Raw genomic sequence first — 20,987 nt, 5'->3', positions numbered from 1 at the left:
ACATTTATTGGCCCATTCTCCCAACTGGTTTTAAAAGTTTACGATATTTGAATTTATTACGATGTTTAGTCAAAGTTACTCACGCCCCTTCGCTTCCAGCTCAATAAGCATCACAACATTCAAGCCCTCACTTGTCAGTTGACCACCATGTCTTCAAACAAATTCATGAACAGAATGGCATGCACCATTAAAACCAACTTTTCACGACTCAGCAATGTGAGGAATACCATGAGAATGTGCATCTCAATTTTAAATCAAGTACTTAATACAGGTTAAGTTTTACAACTAAGTTTTAAAACATTGCTAAAAAAGTTTAAGGGACGAGGATGCAAACAGACACGATTTGAACCTGCACGGCAAAGAGGGTGCTGATTGGTTGAATCGTCACTGGCACAGTGATACACCAAAACAGTTAACTGTCAACCAAACGGAGTAGATTCTGATTGATCGGTGTTGCCATGGGGATACACAAAAATATAAACAGCTACTTGTGACAAGTGAGAAAAAGGACCCTAGCAATCTGCTCAGTGTAAGTTTGATACACACAAAATGGGGCATTTCAAAACTATCCTGCATGATAAATGGATAGCCTGATCAAATTGTCACTCACTGATGTATCCTAGCAACCAACACATTAAGCCCAATCAGTTTTGCTGTGAATGGCCAAACACCCAGTATCACAAGCCTCAATACATATATCCAACTTTAGCCATGATTCTGCTATTGGAAAGCATTGGCTAATTAATCCAGACTGTGCCAATGGTTACCCTGGAAATCAATTTAACACCACCAGCCAGGCCCACTGTGATATATTACTATGTGCTAGAAGCTGCATTTTCACATAACCCTGTTGAGTAGGCAAAAGCTTTGTACATACATTGCATCTTCTTCATACAGAAGGGTTATGAAGACTGTCAATTTCTGCTGCACCATGGCAACACCCTGACCAATCAGAAGCTACCCACCAGATGAGAATGAAGACTGATAGTTAACTGTTCTTGCTGCATCATGCCAATGATGCCCCAGCCAATCAGCACCTTCTTCCCATGTTACAAAAACATTTCCTTCAGGTTTGTTTCTATTGAGTTCAAGAGAAAAGGTTTTATTGTGGCAACATTTAAGTTCTGTACTTACAAGGAATTATTGATCATTGAACTCAAGGGTTTGATACAGTACTCTAATTAACTTATTGCACGTAGACATGACTGAATAGACCAGCATTTTATCATTTAATGTGGCCACAAGCAACCTTCTGAAAATACTGCAGCCTATTGTGAGTAGGTACACCCATTGTGCTTGTAGGGAGGGAGGTAAATACTGGGTGATCCGGTTTCATTCCTTTACAGCTCTGTAGTGGCTTGATAAATGATATACCAGCCAGTCCATTGTAAGAAGTCAGTTAAGAGTCGACTACACCGTGCATCTAAAGTCACATGTAGGCCAGGCCAAGTAAAGATTGCAGATTTCTCCTTTAGGAAAGCAGAGACAGTAACCAAATGGGTTTTTAATGACGAGTTGACAATTGTTTCATGATAATCAGTAGAGAATGCAGTGCTGGAAAAGCACAGGTCAGGTAGCATCTGAGCAGGAAAAATGGACATTTCCGGCAAAAAGCCCTTCAGAATTTCCTGAAGGGCTTTTGCCCGAAACGTCGATTTTCCTGCTCCTCTGCTGCCTGACCTGCTGTGCTTTTCCAGCACCACACTGTCCACTCTAATAACCAGCATCTGCAGTACTCACTTTTACCTAATTGTTTCACGGTCAGCAGTCTAGTGTTTAAACTTCCAGATTCATTGAATTTGAACCAGTGTCTCTGGATTTACTAGTAGAGTGACATTACCACCATATCACTGCCTCTCTAATATTGAATGGAATGAAATTAATTTTAAAAAGTTTAGATTAGATTCCCTACAGTATGGAAACAGGCCCTTCAGCCCAACAAGTCCACAAGTTATTTACAGCCAAGAGGATATTTATGGGTAGAATGCAAAAAAGACCTCCTTTTGGTAGGATCTAAGATATTTCACAATGCTTAAAATATACACATTTTAACAAGCAAATCTGAGGTCCATTTTGTATCAAATGTCACATGAGGCAATTAACAGGTTTGTTTAAACTACCATTGCACTACCCCAACTAAGATCACATTTGTCCAGTCATTAATCCCAGTTTACTGTTCCGAAATCAGGCCATTTCAGCTTGGTTGGCAGTTAGAATATGCATTTGCTTCAGCTCACTCACAGCAAACAGGAAAGGCGATTGATGCAAAACATCCTCAGGGGATCACGAACATTACCAAACCGGTCCCGCTGGAAAGTTATTTGAAGCTAGCTTAAAATGGGAAAGAGTTATTTGCATGAGAGGGAGACCAACCTAGAATTGGATCAACAAGAAATCACTTGGAGGGGCGGGGGGTGGCAGGGAGAAAGAGAGAAGGAAAATTGCTATATCAGCCTGTCCACTTACAAGAAAAGTCAAATTCTCAAGTAGACCAACTCAGGCTGTTACAATAATGGTATGAACTATCTAAAACTCCCACAAATTGATTTTAATACTGAAGACTCTCGTGGAACAAGTGATTGTTTTTTTAAAAAAGACCAAAAAATGTTAAAAAGCTGAGCTTACCTAGCCATATAACAAGACTAGTGCAGGGAACTCAGAACATCCTAAACCGGCAGCACTGAAGTTACCATTTCACCCAACGACAATGAGACAAACTGTCACCATCATGAAGTGTACACATCTCCTATTTAGGAATCACACTTGCACGATAAAGTTGCATTTTGAGGGCGAAAGATAATCTTTCCAAAATGGCTATTCTTCAAGCAATGGAGCTGGTGTCAGGAATGCAGAAATTGAGCATATTTCAATAGTTTGCTTGACAGCAAAAAAGAGAAAGAGGGATTAACAAATATGAATAAAATCTGAAAGACTCGCACCTTCTTTCTACGTTTCACCTCTTGAAGGAAGCACATGAACAATCATTACAAAAAGGGGACGTTTCCTTAGATTTCTAGCGGCCACAGTATTTTGCTTTCACACGAAAAAGCAATTTGGGAAAGCAAATATTCAACAACTCAAGATTTAGCAAGTTAAAAAATTGCAACACCAGGTTATAGTCCAACAGGTTTATTTGGAAGCGCTAGCTTTGAGTGGTTCCTTCAACCACCTGAAGGTGCTCAGAAAGCTGTTGCTTCCAAATACACCTGTTGGACTATAACCTGATGTTGCAATTTTTAAAACTTTGTTCATCCAAGTCCAACATTGGCACCACCAAATCAAGATTCAGGAAGCAAGACAACAGCTTAAACAGTGGCAGACACGTTTCATTCTCACAAAGACTCCAAGACTTGAAACTATTTCTGCTTTTACTTTCCTGTTTGTGCTAGACACCTTCCCCCTTCCTCTCTACCCCGCAAGCACTTCGTAAACTTATTACCCATTTTTAAAGTCTCAATTTATTCTTTTCTCTGGTTAATAAAAAGATTCCTTTCTTTCACTCATCAAAACCTTGAAACAGCTTCCTTCCCTTTGATCAAGTCAACTTAGTTTTAATTGAAGAACTGTAGCAGAGTGTTAAAAGATTTGTTGCCACAGGGGTTTACATCGAGGGGAGCCAATGCTCCTTCCTCACCTGCTGGTAACAAGAATAACCTGATAAAAGAATCGCAGCCAAATGTTGAGGTTATCAATCATTCCATCCAGTAATTTGAATGATCGGTCTAAGTAGCTGCATCAGAGCCAAGATTAGAGTGGTGCTGGAAACACACAGGTCAGGCAGCAGAGGAGAAGGAAAATTTATGTTTTGGACAAAAGCCCTTCATCAGGAATCATTCCAAAACGTTGATTTTCCTGCTCCTCGGATGCTGCCTGACCTGCTGTGCTTTTCCAGCACCACTCTAAACTTGACTCTGATCTCCAGCATCTGCAGTACCCACTTTCGCCAAAGTAGCTGCATCAGTAACAATGGAATTAATGACGACTTAAAATCCAGATGATTCTCATTCCTTTTGAATTTGTTTATTTCTGCTGCTCCTTTTTTTATTCTGGTTTTGTAATCAAGAGGTCACCAGAGTCACAGAGCCATAGAGACGTACAGCGACTTTGTCCACTTTTCATTGCACTCCTATACTGGAGTATAGGTGACAGTAAAAACCTAATTCCTAAGTGCAGGCATTAAAGCTCATCCTAGATTTTCATAACATTAAAGATTCACCATTCAAATAAAGTCATGATTTGGTACAAATTGTAGAGGTCTACTTAAATAAGCTTCAGGACACATAATGAGGGGGGTTGTGGCTCAGGCATTTCAGGTATAACCATATTAGATGTGATTTAACTTAGACTCTCATTTCTGTAGAAAACCATATGTTATTTCTAGGCCAATTATATAGTGCACAAAATCAGACATTAGAAGCTTCAGACTCCTTTAATCTCAATGACAAGAATGTCTACAGCTGTTGACTGATAAGATTAGAAAAATTAGCTTTTGAGGCACAGGGTTGAATGCTTCCCCCCCCCCCCACAAGCTAATTGCCATTTGAATTCAGCTCCACAAACTATTTTATGTACAGATTAAAATATCGCCTTAATGACCAAATTTAGCCAGGTTCACATGAAAGACTCCTTATTCTGGGAAAGGATCAAGTCAACCGAATTAGCTGAACAACTAAAGCACTTCTGCTTGAAACTCCCTTCAGTTTTAGTCAGCATTTGGTCCACCAACAGCACAACAGAATAGTGTCTGTCCAGAACAGTGCCAGATGTTGCAGTAAGGAAGTCATAGCAAAGTGAAGCATGTGGGCAACCAACTCATACCCATAAAGGCATGACTTTTGGCATACATACTAAGTTCCTTCAAATTATTACATAGGATTCACTATCTAAATAGGCCTAGGAATTATAATTCTGTGGAACAGAAGAATAAATACAGGGGCTGTTGTGGCATAGTAGTACTGCCCCTACTCTGACCCAGGAGGCCTGGGTTCAAGTCCCAACTGCTCCAGAGATGATTAGATTAGATTCCCTACAGTGTGGAAACAGGCTTTTTGACCCAACCAATCCACATCGACCCTAACACTACGGGCAATTTAGCATGGCCAATTCACCTGACCTGCACATCTTTGGACTGTGGGAGGAAACCGGAGCACCCGGAGGAAACTCACGCAGACACTGGGAGAACGTGCAAACTCCACAGACAGAGTCGATAGAGGCTGGAATCAAACCTGGGACCCTGGTGCTGAGGCAGCAGTGCTAACCACAGCCCACCAACCTGTATCTCAACTCATCTGAACAGGTGGATTAAAAGAACTGCTTGAAAAATGATAACAGGGATGTATTTTCTTGACCTCCACAATCACAACACGATCAAACGAAGCAGAATGTTCTAGGGATTCTTGCAGTCTTGGCAGTGACTGAACTAGCTGGGCTGAATAACAGTCTACAGATCAATAGTTCATGCTTTACACAACAAGCAGAGTAACTCAAGACTTTAAGGATCCTACAATTCCTGTTTTTGATAGAAATATTTATGTACAGTACAGGCAGTTCTTCTATAACCGATTGGTTGTGTTCTTGCGCAACCCCACATTATAGAAAAGTCACGCTTTAGAAACACCACTTAAAAATATTGGCGATGTAATCGTGTTACATCCAACACGTGCTTTAAAAGTACATGGTTTAGAAACCGGGTCCTCAATTGGTCAATCCACATTACAGCAAATTCTGCATTTCGTTAATGCGAATGAGTTGGAAAATAATCGTCATGGTTTGTCAAACACATCATCCCATTTTCCCTTTTATGGCCATTCTTTGAAGTGGTTTACTGAGGAATTTTTCTCCCCAGCCCCCCCACCCCACCAATCCAGGTGGTGTTGGGAATCACTGCCTGTAAGGATGGCACAGGCAGAAGCAGTCAGTCATTGTGGTAGTATTTAGGTATACACCCGAGATGCCAAGGCATATATATTTCTCTATAGGCGAGAAATGGGATTAGAATATAACTTGGTGCTCATTTTTGATTGGTGTCGATTCAAAAAGTTGAATGGCCTTTCTCAGTGCTGTAGACCTCTATGTTAGAAACAAGATGATTCAAGGGGGAAGCAAAATTGGAATAGTTAGCCAACTAGTGGATACAGCACAGGGGTCTCAAGTGTTTGCAATCTGCCCTTAAACCTTACGTAAAGGAACCAATTTTACTGGGGACTCATTTGCTGGTGATACAAAAGTCTAGTTGGAAAATAGTTTGCAAGTTCAGAGCAAACAGTCTGCAAAAGGGATAGAGATGGTTTAAGAAAGTAGGGAAAGAAAAACAGCTTTGTAAATGGTGTACTGTGTGGATGAAAGACATTGCTGACTTTTTTTTAATACCAAAGAGAAAAGCAGATTCATTAAATGGAGAGGGGCGACAGATATAATGATAGAGTGCATCTAGATGGCATCAAGACTTGAATTACAGGAGGTTAGCAGTGCAGCCACAGCAACTAATTAGGAACACAAACAGAATACTGGAATTTATTGCAGGGAGTTGGGAGTATTAAAGTCAGGCAGTCTTGGTATGACTAAGGTGCATTCCCGAGTCCCGAACTGCTGTACTGACCGTTGGTCTCCAAAGTATATTTATTCATTGTGAACCTTCTCTGAAAGGCCTCTCGGCTGATGCCAGAAGAAGAGGTTGCCCTCTGAGGAACGTATAATTAGATTTCGTAAGGATGAGGGTGACCTTATGGAAGTATTCAGGTTTCTGATGAGGGACCTCACATGCTGAGAGAACGTTTCCCTCTGGAAGGGCCAGGAGCAACAAGGCACTGTTTCAAGATCTTAAAAAAAAGCATCCCGATTAAGAGGGAGAGGAGGAGGAGGAGAATTGCTTCTCGGAAGATATCTGGCCAGCATGGACAAGTTAGGCCGAAGGGTCTGTTTCCATGCTGTGCATCTCTGACTCAAAGAGCTAGCTTTCTGCCTTCGCTATCCCAAAGGGCAGAGGAGGCTGGGTCACAATGTATAAGAATAGAGGTTGTGGGTGGACAAACAGGACCATCAAGAAATCAACTATCATCTTACTGAATGCAGAATTGATGGGCTGCATGGTGGCACAGTGGTTAGCACTGCTGCCTCAGCGCCAGAGACCAGGGTTCAATTCCCACCTCAGGCGACCGACTGTGTGGAGTTTGCACGTTCTCCCAGTGTCTGAGTGGGTTTCCTCCGAGTGCTCCGGTTTCCTCCCACAGTCCAAAAAAAGGTGTGCAGGTTAGGTGAATTGGCCATGCTAAATTGCCCGTAGTGGTAGGTGAAGGGGTAAATGTAGGGGTCTGGGTGGGTTGCGCTTCAGTGGGTTGGTGTGGACTTGTTGGGCCGAAGGGCCCGTTTCCATACTAAGTAATCTAATCTATAACTGAGCCCGAATATATTTCCTTAAGATCTCACTGTGTAGATTTATCGTTGGAGCACTGTTTCCATTGAAGTTATAACACTGAACTATTTGCTGCAACCACACTTCCTTGTCTCTTAACACATCCTTCTTCAACTAGCCACCCTTAAACACTTGAAAAATCATTTAACCACATTCACCTTTAAAATTCTCAATATGCTTGCTACACTTTAAGACCAAGACTGTAAAAGGTACCACAGAAATGAATAGTTTCCTTTCAAAACACCTCCACAAAGCTCTGCACATCCACCACAACCCCAACGCAAATCAGCCAGCCACTGGGAGACCAGTCCACAGTGGATTTCACCCAAAACAGAAATGTTATTTCATTGAGTGTACGAGTGTTTAGATTAACTCAACAGTCCAAAAAGCTGCTAAGACTTGCATGTCAATTTATGGAAGTTCTGATCCAAAAATAGTACTTTTGGCAGTGTAGCTTAAATCTCCTGTGAATCATCTGTACCAGCCTTGCGCTGCTCGATAAGCAGACAGCCCCATTCCAGCCAAGTTTACATGCACATAAGATGTAGCCATGTATGGATATTTCAGTTATACAAGGAGGTTTGGTAGATAAGACTTTAAAAAAAGATCCAAAACATTACCCATTATGGTAACACTAGCATCAAAATCAAGATCTTAAGTGCCAGTTTTATTTTAAAAATAAAGACAGACCAGTCTTCCGTCTGTAATCTTCAATGGTTTATTGCATTTCTGGGCAACAGAAAAAGGGACAATCATTGGAATTCCATTATAGCCGATTAGCAATACATGAGGAGGCCACTTGGCCCATTGTGAGCACAAGCTGCATGAATCCAGAACCTCCACCATCCTTTTGATGGTTAACCGCTTGGTACATGAAACAAGAACTCAGCTTCCACTCTGGAGAGCGGCTGCCACATGAACAGATGAAGGGCCTTTGCCCGAAACATCGATTTCCCTGCTCCTCAAATGCTGCCTGGCCTGCTGTACTTTTCCAGCACCACTCTCATCTTGACTCCATCTCCAGCACCTGCAGTACCCACTTCTGCATAGGTGCGTTAGGTTAAAGTGTCAGCTGGCTCTACAGCAACAGAACTCTCCTTCAGAAGTTACCCTCCAGTCCCCTGAAAGTCTCCGCTGCTCTTTTCTGTAGCGCGATCTAGCTATTGAAGTGGAAAAACTTACTGTAGTCAAGTGAACCAAGGACATAGTTCAATTCTGAATCAGTAAATTGCACATCGCCGATTTAGACAAAGACTGATTGTTAGAAAGTCTAATCGGGGAAAACAAATTAACGTATTAACCTGAATCTGGCTACAATGGAGGAAGTTAACCAGCTAGCTGCTTATTAACAGAAGCTTCAGGAGGCACATTTTGAAAATGGAATATGTAGAAAAAGGCACCAAACAAACAGTGGAAGATTGATACTGACAGGAAAGAGTAAGAAATAATAAACTGGCTTGAGCAAGAGGTATAGGAGAGCTGACCACAAGCTCGATTCATAAGCAACAGAAAACAGAAGCTCCGGGACAGAACAATACAGCCTGGGTTGCAGGCAGCTACAGCTACACCACTGCGAACAGACTAATAAATATGCAGAATGTTTAAAACGAATGGGGACTGTAGAGAGACAGAGGAGAAAAAAGGTGGGGGGGGGAACAAAAAAAAAAGATAAGAACAGGTGAGGCGATGAGGGATTTGAAAACCATAAACTTTTCTGGAATGGAGGTGTCACCACACCAGGTCCCAGCACACAGGAGCAAGGGGAGTTGGCGCAGAATGGAATGAGGAATGCAAGGTTTGGATGAGTTTGAGGGAAATACGGAGGCTAAGCGAGATTACAACTTTCTCAATCGGTATTTTGAAGAGGAGAATGAAACTCTTTGATGTGAATACTTCAAAAGACATTCAAGTGAACTGCTGGTGAAGCTTGTACAAAGTGATGGAGAGGTTTCAAGAATGGACCAAAATGTTGATTAATGGAAGTATTTTTCTTCACCAGTACTGACACTTCAGACGACAAAGCCGGTACAAATGAAGGCACAAAAACAAGTTACGTTCTCGAACTTGATATTAATTGCCAAATCAGTCAAAGGGGAGAGCTTTAACACAACAGTTTTATTTTTAAAAACAGCAGGGGTGACAGGAGAGAGAAAGATGTGAAACCCACAATTGAGTGGAAAACCTTTTTGGACCAGCTGTTAAAAATTTACAACCACATACCCAAATCAGGTTGGTCAAAAGCTATTTTTGAGGTTCTCATGCTACAGTGGCAGTGTCCCTGTATCTGAGCCAGAAGGCCCGGATGTGTTCTAATTTACTCCAGAGTTGCGTAATCACATCTCAAGTCAGTTAAAAATCAATTAAAAGCACCGTACACTGGCTGGTCAGTCAGACTGGATTTAAAATTGCCTGGTGGATTAACTTTCTATGAGGGGACTCAGGCAGGAGGGCAGTTTTAAGCTAGAAAAACAATGTGCAAGTTATATGAAGGCAGGATCACTGGCAACATTCAGCTCAACCTCCCTGTGATGGTATCCATCCTCCCTTTCACTCTCCCCTTGAAAGTGAAAACTCCCTGACAGTAAAACTCCAATCATTGCTAAATTCCTGGCCAGACAGAGATTCTGCTGTTAACCGTTGGGTTTCCACAGTTACTCAGTGTCCTGCTAATAAACATGTACAGGTCTAACATAACAAGCGGCGAGTGTATTTGGCATCCATTCTAGGATTTAAGGGCCTTGCTGACCCAGGTTATATTTCAGTGGTTTAAACAAGAATGTTGTATTGTTAACTCGAACAATAGTTTCCGCCAGTGAACAGCTGAAAGCATAATAAGACACTACTAAGTTGCTGTAACAACGCAGCACAATTTTGCCATTTTATCTGGCTAGGAGGGAGCTGGACAGTTGTAAATTGAAAAAAGGCAAGTCTCTAAATGCTGTAACCCAAAAGCAAATTCCAAAGGAATCGCCGGACTTCAAGCTGCATGATGTCTAAGGGACAACTGTCCCATTAGTCCCTGGCTAAGAATAAAAATGTTATCAACATCTGGACATCAGTAATGATCTTTGCGCGTACACACACATACCCACACTAAGTCAGGCTCTGACAGGGTAAACTATAGTGCACTCTAATCTGTCACATTGATAGTTGCCTTAACATTTAAAATAAAATGTGATCCATTAAAAAAGGGACATGGAAAAGTTTCATGAATGCTCTACGAAACGATCTATTCCAAAAAGGTCCGAGCAGACTGAAAACATCAACTCTGTTCCTCTCTCCTCAGGCATTGCCAGTCCTTGCCGAGTTTCTGCAGCACTGGTGTTTATTTCAGGTTTCCAGCAGCTGCAGTACTTTGCTTGCACTGGAGCTGACTGGAAATGCTAGATGTAGTTACATTGCTATGAATACTCTAAAACGCCAAAAAGCAAGGTAGGGGAAAAAAAAAACTTGTTATTTAGCCTGATTTGACTAGATGGGCAAAATAGTTAGTGGATTCACTCCATTACAGCGCAGCATTTCATTAACTTTCAATTATGCTACAGACAGAGTGGGTTAGTAGCATATAGTTTGGTCACAGGTGTGGACACTGGAACACTTGCAGATATTTCCAGTAACCAAGTGCAGAGAGACTGCAGGGAAAGACTCCTGAGAAACAGGAAGCAGAATAAACTTTCCCCACATGAACACCACCAATCCGGATTAGCTTCTACATCAGAGAACAAGCAACTGGCGTTAAATAGTTGATGTTGCAATAAAGTTTGGAACTCTTATAATCTTGTCACAACGTCTCGGAAGCGTGCCTGATGTTAGACTCGTATTTGTGTTAATCAGCAGGCACTGGGAGGTTATTTGCGCGTGTGCATGTATAGGAGAGCAAGAGCCCACATTAACCCTCTAGCTAACGATATAGAATCCCTATAGTGTGGAAACAGACCCTTTGGCCCAACAAGGCCACACTGACCCTCCAAAGAGGGACCCACACAGACCCATTCCTTACTGCTCTACATTCAGACCAGACTGATGCACCTAACCCACACATGCCTGAACACTATGGGCAATTTTAACATGACCAATTCACCTAACTGGCACATCTCTGGACTATGGGAGGGAACTGGGGCACCTGGAGGCAACCCAAACAGATACCAGAAGAATATGCAAACTTCAAACAGACAGTCACCTGGAGGCAGGAATCAAACCTGGGTCCCTGGCACTGTGAGGCAGCAGTGCTAACCACGAGCCGCTGTGCTGCCAACAATAATGCTTTGAACAAGTGGAAATAAAATAGGAAAAGTTCAAGGAAAGTGCGTGTGTTGGGATTTAAGGAGGTAGTGTTTAAGAAAAGTAACTACCAGTCAGGTCTGGTGAACTTCATTATAGGCTAGCTTACTCTCGCAAACCCCCATCGCCCAGATGTTAACATCAGGAACCATTGCCACTTGAACGGTTTACCATTTCTGATGCAGACTACTCTTGGGCAATCACTGTTTCCAACAGTAAGCAGCAACTTGGAATAGAATTAGGTGCGTGGGGTAAGGGGGTGCTGAGAATACAGTTACGAGGGGAAACCTTCCCCTTGAGCCCCCAACCTTCAACTGTTGGTTTGGATTCCATTGCAGGAAGTGGAATCAAGGTACCGATGATAGGAAAAGGAGGGTTTTATCCCCCTGTGGCTGAATTCAAAAGCTCTTCCCTGCTCAGACAGGGAGAATTGAACCCTCGAGGTTCTGCAACACCCCAAAAGGAATTCAGACTGCTGCAGAACTCTCAATCCCATGTCAAAGGGCTGATCCCCACTGCCTCTTTTGACCGGCATCCGAGAGGACAAAGAATCACTGGAAAATTAAACATCTCTCCTTTCACATCCTGCCACTATCAACTTCGATCATCTTGCCAAGTCTTAAAAAGGAGATACAGAACAGGTCGCTTCAACCCTGAGTCACTGGGAAATTATGTTGCTAGTGAAGGTTCCCAACATTGCCAAAGCTCACTGACACTGCAAATAATTACGCTCTCCAAAATGACTGGATCTCTTACCCTACTGGAAGATGTTATGGCACCACTGGGACAGGTGGGACTTGAACTCAAGACCACCTGGCCCATAGCTGGAGACCATATCACAATGATCCTCACTGCGTGCATGTGGAAATGCTCACCAAATGCCATGAGGGAATTACCATCGGGGACACCAAGTATCACTATTCCAAGAGCTGTTGTAGCACAGTTGGTCATTTGGCCCTCAGGTCTGTGCCAATAGCACATCACCACACTGTTGATACCAACCTCTCCATCTCTTCCAACAACCTTGTACATTAATCCTCAACTGTCCAATCCCATCCTCAACACCAATTGAATCTGCCCCCTCAGAACGTTCCAGAGCCTACCCACTTGTAGCATGAACCAGTTGTGTCACCATTGCTTCTTTTGCTAAAAGCCATCCCAAAGTGCTCCCTCGCGATCCTTCTATCAAACAGCTCTTCCTCTTCTACCCACCAATGCCCGTCATGATTTTGAGCCTCTCCTGTCAATCTTCTCCAAAGGAAATTGCTCCAACTTAAGAGTCAGAGTCAGCCACACAGCACGGAAACAGACTCTTCGGTCTAACTAGCCCATGCCAACCTCAATTCCAAACTAAACTAACACCAACTGCCTGCTACTGGCTGATATTCCTCCACACTTTTCCTACTCATCTTATCCAAAATACATTTTAAACATTGGATGTGCGCACATTAACACCATTTTCTCAGGAAGTTCATTCTGTGTGAACTACCATGTAAAAAAGTTGTCCTTTTTTTTTTTAAAAAATCTCTCATCTCACCTTAAAAATGTGCCCCCTCATCTTGAATCCCCCATCCTAAGGAATAAACAACTACTATTAACTCCATGCATACATCTCATTTTATAAACCGCTATAAAGTCTCTCCACAAAACTAAATGGAATCATTCTCTTGAATCTTTTCCAAACCCTCTCCTATAGTTTCACACCTTTCCTAAAGTGTGGCATTCTGCACTGTACACAATTCTTCAAATCAGGTTGAAGCAGTCTTCAACACAGGTTTAACATAAATTTTGTTTTCATTATTAGATTAGATTCCGTAGAGTGTGGAAATCAGTCCACACTGACCGTCCAAAGAGTAAACCACCCAGACCAGTTTCCCTCTGACTAATGCACCTAACACTCTGGACAATTTAGCATGGCCAATTCATCCGACCTGCACATCTTTGGACTGTGGGAGGAAACCGGAGCATCCGGAGGAAACCCCACGGACGGACGGACACCTGAGGCTGGAATCAAACCTGGGACCCAGGTGCTGAGAGGCAGTGCTAATCACTGAGCCACCATGCCACCCAATTAAAGGCTACAAGTATGTTTCATTAACAAGTCTCAGTCTGCCTTCAATGATTTATGTACATGGACCCAGGCACCCCTCCTCCTACACTTCCTTCATTATTGCCTCCTTTATTATCTCCCCTCATTCATCTTGAAAGGAAGAATCATGCTGCACTAAACATTGCTTTAAACTTAAATCTGTCACTTGTCTGCTCAACCTACTGAAGTTCTGCAGCTTTGTACCACACTTACATTTTGAAACTGTTTTGTTCGGCACAATCCACATCTAAATATGTACGTCCAGAGCAGGTGTCCAAACACTGAACACTAGGAGACTATTTTTAAACCATCCATCCAAAACAGTAGGACATTTGCCATTCCCCAGTCCTCTGACACCACCTCAGTGGTGAGGGACACAGCCAAGTTATGGTCAGCACCTCTTCAAGATCCACCCTCACTTGCCTTAGCCTCCTCAGAGCAATCCAACCCTGTTCAATTCTAAAGAAACTATTCAAAAATCAATTTTAAACTCTTCAAAGAGCCCAAAATCTATTCACAATCGACATGACCCTGACTGCATCAGTCTTTACTCAGGATTGAGATGGTAGTTGTTCATTTAATACTCACTATGCCAATACCTCCATGATTAAATCCCATTTTGGTTCCTTAAATCAGTCAACTCTTTCTTTTACCATCCTTTTACTGTGCATATAGAATTCACTCGAATGCACCTTGCATGTTTGCTGCTAATCCCTTTGCGGCCTCTGCCTTTTGCTTCTCGTTTTGTTTCTCCATTCTGTTTGGAACCTTCCAAAATTCAGCCCAGTTCAGGGTTGCATTGGCCACCTGGCATTGGTCAAAAACTCCTCACAGCACCAGAGACTTGGATTCAATTCCCACCTCCGGTGACTGTGCAAACTCCACACAATTCTCCCCATGTTCTGCGTGGGTTTCCTCCGGGTGCTCCAGTTTCCTCCCACAATGTGGGACACAGGTCAGGTGGATTGGCCATGTGAAATTGCCCATAGTGTTAGGTGCGTTAATCAGGGATAAATATGGGGAAATGGGTCTGGGTGGGTTGCTCTTTAGAGGGTCAGTTTGGACTTGTTGGGCCAAAGGGCCTGTTTCCATACTGTTCAGAATCTAGTCTAAATCTTAATCTCTTCCATCATTCACAGCACTCCGAATTTATCTGCCCTACCTTCCGACCTGAGGAATATACCTTTTCTGTATCTAACCACTCTTTACTTAAAGCAAGTCAGTTACAGTCAATTTTTTATTCAATTTTAGATCAAATCACTTATTCAGCGATTGACAAAGCTAGTTAATCACTTTTACTCAAGATTGCTCCTTAGCCTTTTCCATTGACAACAAAAACAAACTTACAATAATTACTGTCCCTCAATAATGGGCAGCACAGTGACAGAGTGGTTAGCACTGCTGCCTCAGTGCCAGGGACCCAGGTTTGATTGCACCTTCGGGTGACTGTCCATGTTGAGTTTGCACTTTCTTCCCATGTCTGTGTGGGTTTCCTTGCACAATCCAAAGATGTGCACGTTAGGTGGATTGGTGATGCAAAATTGCCCCATAGTGTCCAGGGACTTGCCGGTTTGGTGGATTAGCCATGGGAAATGCAGGGTTGTAGTACAAGGGGGTGGGGATCAGGTGGGATGAGCTTTGGAGAGTCAGTGTGGACTCAATGGGCTGAATGGTTTGCTTTCACACTGTGGGGATTCTATGATTCTGTGAAGTGTTTCCCTATAGACATTATCCACTTGCGCAACTCATTCACCTAGTAGTGAAGTCATTCTGGTTAGGTTGAAATGCATAGAAAAGTTTCCTGAAAACACTTACCCAGCCCTGTTCGTGCAACCCACTATTAGACAATTAAAATCCTCTAATACTTTCACCCCTCATTTCCTTGCAAGTTTGTCCCTCTATATCTTTTTCCACTAACAGGTGGTCTATTGGCAGCACGCAATTGGTTTCTTAGTTCTCAAAGATTTGGTTCTTGACCTCTTGATGTTGTCCTCTTAGCATTGCAATGTTATCCTTAATCATTATGGCCACCTCCCTTCATTATTGAACACCTCATTCATGATTACTTGACTATTTCGGAGTCACATCATTTCCACAAAGCCATAACAGTAATATACGGCTGCAAATTTTGCAACTGTGCCCCTACACCGAGATCTAAATTCTTGAACCTCTAGCATTAAATAAAAAATGCTTGTATTACTCTCCTTCCCCATATAATTGGGCAGTAATTTCTTTTTTACTTCCTCCTGCATATTTAACCCACCTTAATTGCTCTTACTAACAGGAAACTATTCCCTTCCTAATTGTCTAACGTAATGAATTTAATTCCTCTATAATTCTTACATGTTGGTCCCTAATCCCCAGAGAAAGGGAGGACTGCAGGTGCTGGAGGTCAGAGTTGAGAACATGGCGGTGGAAAAGCACAGCGGGTCAGGCAGCATCCGAGGAGCAGGAGAGTCAACGTTTCAGGCATAAGCTCTTCCATGAAGAGCAGATGGTGGGATGATGGGGTTATTAGGAGAAAGTGAGGACCGCAGATGCTGGAGAGGAGGAGAGGAGAGTGTGCTGACTCCTGATTAAGGGATTATGCAAAAAACTTCAACTCTCCTGCTCTTCGGATGCTGCCTGACCTGCTGTGCTTTCTCAGCACCATACTCTCGACTCGTAACCCCCCGGAGAAGCTTTCTAAAAGGGCACTGGTCCTAGTTGAGGGACGACTCATCCATCCCGCTACAGGGACATCCCCAATGCTGCAAACAGCTGAAGCCCGGAGCCATGTTTCAAGTCACACAACACCAAATTACAGTCCAACAGGTTTATTTGAAATCACAAGCTTTTGGAGCGCTGCTCCTTGGTCAGGCTCCAAAAGCTTGTGATTTCAAGTAAACCTGTTGGGATCGTAACCCAATGCCGTGCGGTTCCTGACTTTGTCCACCCCAGTACATCCACATCATTCTATTTCTACTCTCATCGGTGTGAACAATTCAGAGTTCTGAAGAGAAGACTACTCAAAAAGTCTAACTGCGGCCATCTCGCCACAAATGCTGTCGACTTTCTCCAGTATTTTTCCTTTAAACTCAATTTTTCATTAGAAGTCCCACTTTTTAAAAACGTATGTTGATGCTTGCTAACAACATTCAGCACCGCACGTATTGCAGATTAGGAACATTAAACTTCGTTCTAGTGAGGCCTTCAGAGAAGTGGGGGTGGGGGGGTGGAGGAATAAGTGCACATGTTAGAGGGCCCATCTGTAGAGTCACCAATAGAGGCCCTCTAGGTACTGCAACTCTGGCAAACTCAAACAAAATTCCATCGGTTGTCAGTCCAATATCACTGTTACGACGCAGCTGCAGTTACATGAATTTATAAATTCCTGTGGAATCTTCTCAGATGCACAAGGTCCCAGGAGGATTTGTCCACAGGCAATTTTACTCCCAGATCTATTGAAGAACCAGCCAAGTTAGAGCATTTTTTTTGACCATCAAGTAACTCCAAATTTTTGGTGAGGGAGAGGTTTGCAGACAGGAAAGTGGCGACCACAAACAGAGTCAGAGACAGAAACAGACCCTTCAGCCCACGCAGAACAGATATCCTAAATATATCTAGTCCTTTCTGCCAGCATTTGCCCATATCCCTCTAGACCTTTCCTATTCATAGGATCATAGAATCCCTACAGTGTGTAAACAGGCCATTTGACCCAAGTCCATATCGATCCTCCGAAGAGTAACCCACCCAGACACCATCCTATTACTCTACATTTACCACTAACCTACACACCCCTGAACACTATCAGCAATTTAGCAAGACCGATTCACCTAACCTGCACATCTTTGCAATGTTGGAAAAAACCATGCGGACACTGAGAACATGCAGACGGTCACCTAAGGCTGGAATCGAACCCAGGTGCTGTGAGGTAGCAGTGCTAACCAGAGTCACCATACACCCTCCGATTTTATTTGAATAGCCGAGAGTGGGTTTGAGGGGCTGAATGGCCCAGTTACTACTCCTCATTCCATACATTCTGGAAACCAAAGTTTGCTTGTGAACAGCTGCAGTTAAAATCAGCCTTAGTTATTGTAAAAGTCAGGATTAAGATATGGTCGAGTAAAGTTAGGAGATCTAGGTTTGCTCAATGCCCGCAGTCAGGTGATTCTTGGCCAGACACACTTGCACAAGATGACCAGAGTCATTAAGTTGTGGCAATAGAGTTAGAACTAGTGTTCATCTAGGAGGATACAGCAGGCACAACCTTTAAAGCAGCCACATGACTGTTAAGGAATTGGATTTAAACCTTCTCTAACCCAACCCTTGACGTGAACCAGAACTCTGAACAGTGCTGCTTGCTCACAATCCTGAAAGGCTCTCACCCCTCCACCCTCCCCTCAAAGCAAGGGAAGAGGAAGTTGTTTAAAGATTTCAATCTACATTTAATTCCCATCAATTCCAACAGACATTAGCAAGCTGTGATCAGCCTCAAACTAATTGGGCTAGTTTAGTTAGTCAACTGATGCAAGTTAGACTCAGGCCAGTGTCAACTGGAGAACAAAGGAATTTTGATCAAGTGAGGAATAATGGTTTCCTCAATGGTAGGGGGAAACTTAACCACGGGGCACATGAAGATAATCCAAAGACAGCCCAAGGATATAGGAGTATTTTAGCATAGCAAGTTACCTTGTGGTGGGGAAAAATTCATTAACAGGGAGTTAATCACACAAGGGAGACAAAGTAAGTGGCACGTTCCAGGAGAGAGTGGACATAATGGGCAGACTGATCATCAGTCGATAAATTGGAACATTGAGGATTTAACACTCCAACCTGTAACCATTTCTCTTTCCCACTCCATACACACAGGCAAGACATTAGTTGGGAATTTAAGTGAGATGAGGTCTTGAAGTGGTTACCCTACCTCTGGGCTAGGAGGTCCTGGTACAAATCTCACTGACCCCACAAGTGTCCCCGAATTTTTTTAAAAAAACACAGATAAACCAGTTCTTGTGGCGCAACGGCAGAGTCCCTACTTCTAAGCTCGAAGCTCCCTGGGTTCAAATCTCACCAGCCCCAGAGGTGTGGCATTACATCTTTGAATCAATCTGACCTTTTTTTAAAAAAATAGACATTTATTATAAATGAAGGGATGGCAGACTCGGAGTTAAAATGAGAACCGACTGCAGTCTGGTTACACCAGAAACTGCAAGAATTAACTGGGCGAGTGGTTGCAGAACACTTTAGAAGGAGTGAACTGATCCTAGTCGAGGTTTTTTTATATATAAAACAACAGAGTTGCTTCCAAGTTCAAACCAGATGACCTACTGAACTCTCAACCCTTCTCCCACACTGAAATATTCTTCCCCAGTTCTCAGAACTAAAAAAAAGTCATTAAAAATGGAATGACTGTTAGGTTTTGGCCCGGTTTCTGTGACTCCGAAATCTATTTCGGAAGTCCCCCAAAATTAAAGGCAGGAACTCTAAGCGTCTGTAAAGCACACAACTTGGCGTGTTTAAGATGCCGAGCTCCTCGTTGTTTTTCAGACAAATCTCCGAGGAAACAAAAACAAAAATACTGCAGAGAGAGAGAAAGAAAGAAAAAAGACCAGCGAGGTCTTGCTCTCTATAAAAGAGGCGCTGTCTATTAACCAGGCTTACGGTCTGAACTTCCCCTGGACAGTCCCGCTTTAAGACCTTATTAAACTAAACGGCAGAGGGAGAGAGAGGCAAGTCTAAGTCTGGAGAGAGGGTGACACCAACAGTCTTAAAACTGGAGGAGACTTAACAAAAAGCTTATTTTAAAAAAATACAACAATGCGAGATTTAGTGAAACCCTCACTTCTAAAGTGCAAACCTGCAAGAACACGACACAACGGTTCCATTCCTGAACGTGCCCTTTAAGCAGGCCACATCCCTCACAACCAGTAAATACTATTATTAAACAGGAAACCAAACATTACTTTAAAAAAAATAGATTGCCGAGTGACCAACTAAAAATGAGATGAACAGGTGATTTTTTTAAAAAAAAGTTGCACAGCAAAAACTTCTTAAAAGTCAGGATGAGAATGTGAGTAAGCACCACCCCCATATAAAAACTTTTGCTCAAAAAGTGTAACTTTTTTTAAAAGCAGGAAAGGGGGGGGGGGTAAGGAAAAAGCAGGATGAATGTGACAGGTGAAAGCCTGGGAAGGGGGGGTGGGAGAAGAGAACGAGTGCAGTGTAGTGTCCCTTTCCCTCCCCTCTTGGACAAACCCAAACCTTACCTCCTCTTCACCGTTGTTAGCTTCATCACTTTTTGTGCTCATGACTGGGGAGCCGATTGAATCCGTTGTGTTCCCCCTACTCCGGGCAAGCGGTGCTGGTGCTGGGAGAGCAGGAGGGGGTGGGTGGGTGGGGGGGGAGGGGGTGGACAGTGCTGGTAATTTTTACACTACCTACAGAAACACAAGAATTCAGCTCCTTGATGCCAAGACAAAAAAAAAGAGGGGGGGGGGGTGGCAGCTTTGAAATAAAAAGGGAAGGGAGGAAAGTGGAGGCTAAGGAAAGAAAGTGGATTGTTGTCCTTCCTTCTATTTAAAAAAAAACGAGGAAAAAAAAAGTAAAGTAAAGGTGCTGGGAGTGAATGGAGAGGGTGCACAGTGAAGGTGAGACAAGCTGAAAGTGCTGCCTTTATTTTCTCGCTGCTCAATCGCGTTCACGTGTTTTTCGCTGAAGGAGGGAGGGGGGAGGAAAAAGCTGGAAAAGCCCCCCACCCCCCAGAGGAGGGAGGGCAGGAAGGGGTGGGGAGTGAGGGATGGAAGGAAGGAGGGGGCAGATAGCGAGACAGAGCGAGCTGCCCTCTCTCTCTGCTTAACAATGTCCAATCTGCTTAACAATGAGAGCGAGAGCTGTCTCTCAATGCACTGTCCCAAGGCATTCCAGCTGAGAGGTAATCCAAAACCGCCTGCGTCATCGTCTCCCATGGAAACCCGGCGCCAATCAGACCAAGGCCGACCCCTTTTCTGAGAGAGAAACAGAGAAAAGTTTACTTTGATGTGTTTTCGGCCCGAACTTCTATTTCCCACTCCCCTGTGGTCAATTCTCCCCAATTCCCACACCCCCAACTCACAGACTCACCCCCCCCCCACCATCTCCAAAACTGTCCCCATCTCCCAGACTCATCCCCCCATCTCCCAAACTGTCCCCAATCTCCCAAACTATCCCCATCTCCCAGACTCACCC

General features: G+C 43.2%; 1 protein-coding gene across 10 annotated transcripts in view; it reads right to left on the bottom strand.

Moving 5' to 3' along the window:
- Positions 1-20,686, bottom strand: part of LOC122542628 (RNA-binding protein with multiple splicing 2) — a 107,398-nt gene extending 86,712 nt beyond the window's left edge. For 7 of the 10 annotated variants that reach the window (XM_043680610.1, XM_043680616.1, XM_043680607.1 and 4 more), the window contains exon 1: positions 12,449-12,529. In XM_043680610.1, the coding sequence (XP_043536545.1) occupies positions 12,449-12,514 (66 nt within the window). In that variant the 5' untranslated portion in view covers positions 12,515-12,529. Of the gene's footprint in view, positions 1-12,448; positions 12,530-12,567; positions 12,607-20,029 lie in introns of those variants that run through there. The other 3 variants (XM_043680609.1, XM_043680615.1, XM_043680611.1) reach the window with 3 other exon arrangements.
- Positions 20,687-20,987: the final 301 nt, after the last annotated feature.

This window comes from Chiloscyllium plagiosum, chromosome 40 (assembly GCF_004010195.1).
Source record: "Chiloscyllium plagiosum isolate BGI_BamShark_2017 chromosome 40, ASM401019v2, whole genome shotgun sequence".
NCBI lineage: Eukaryota > Metazoa > Chordata > Chondrichthyes > Orectolobiformes > Hemiscylliidae > Chiloscyllium > Chiloscyllium plagiosum.
This window is presented reverse-complemented; position numbering and strand designations above follow the sequence as displayed.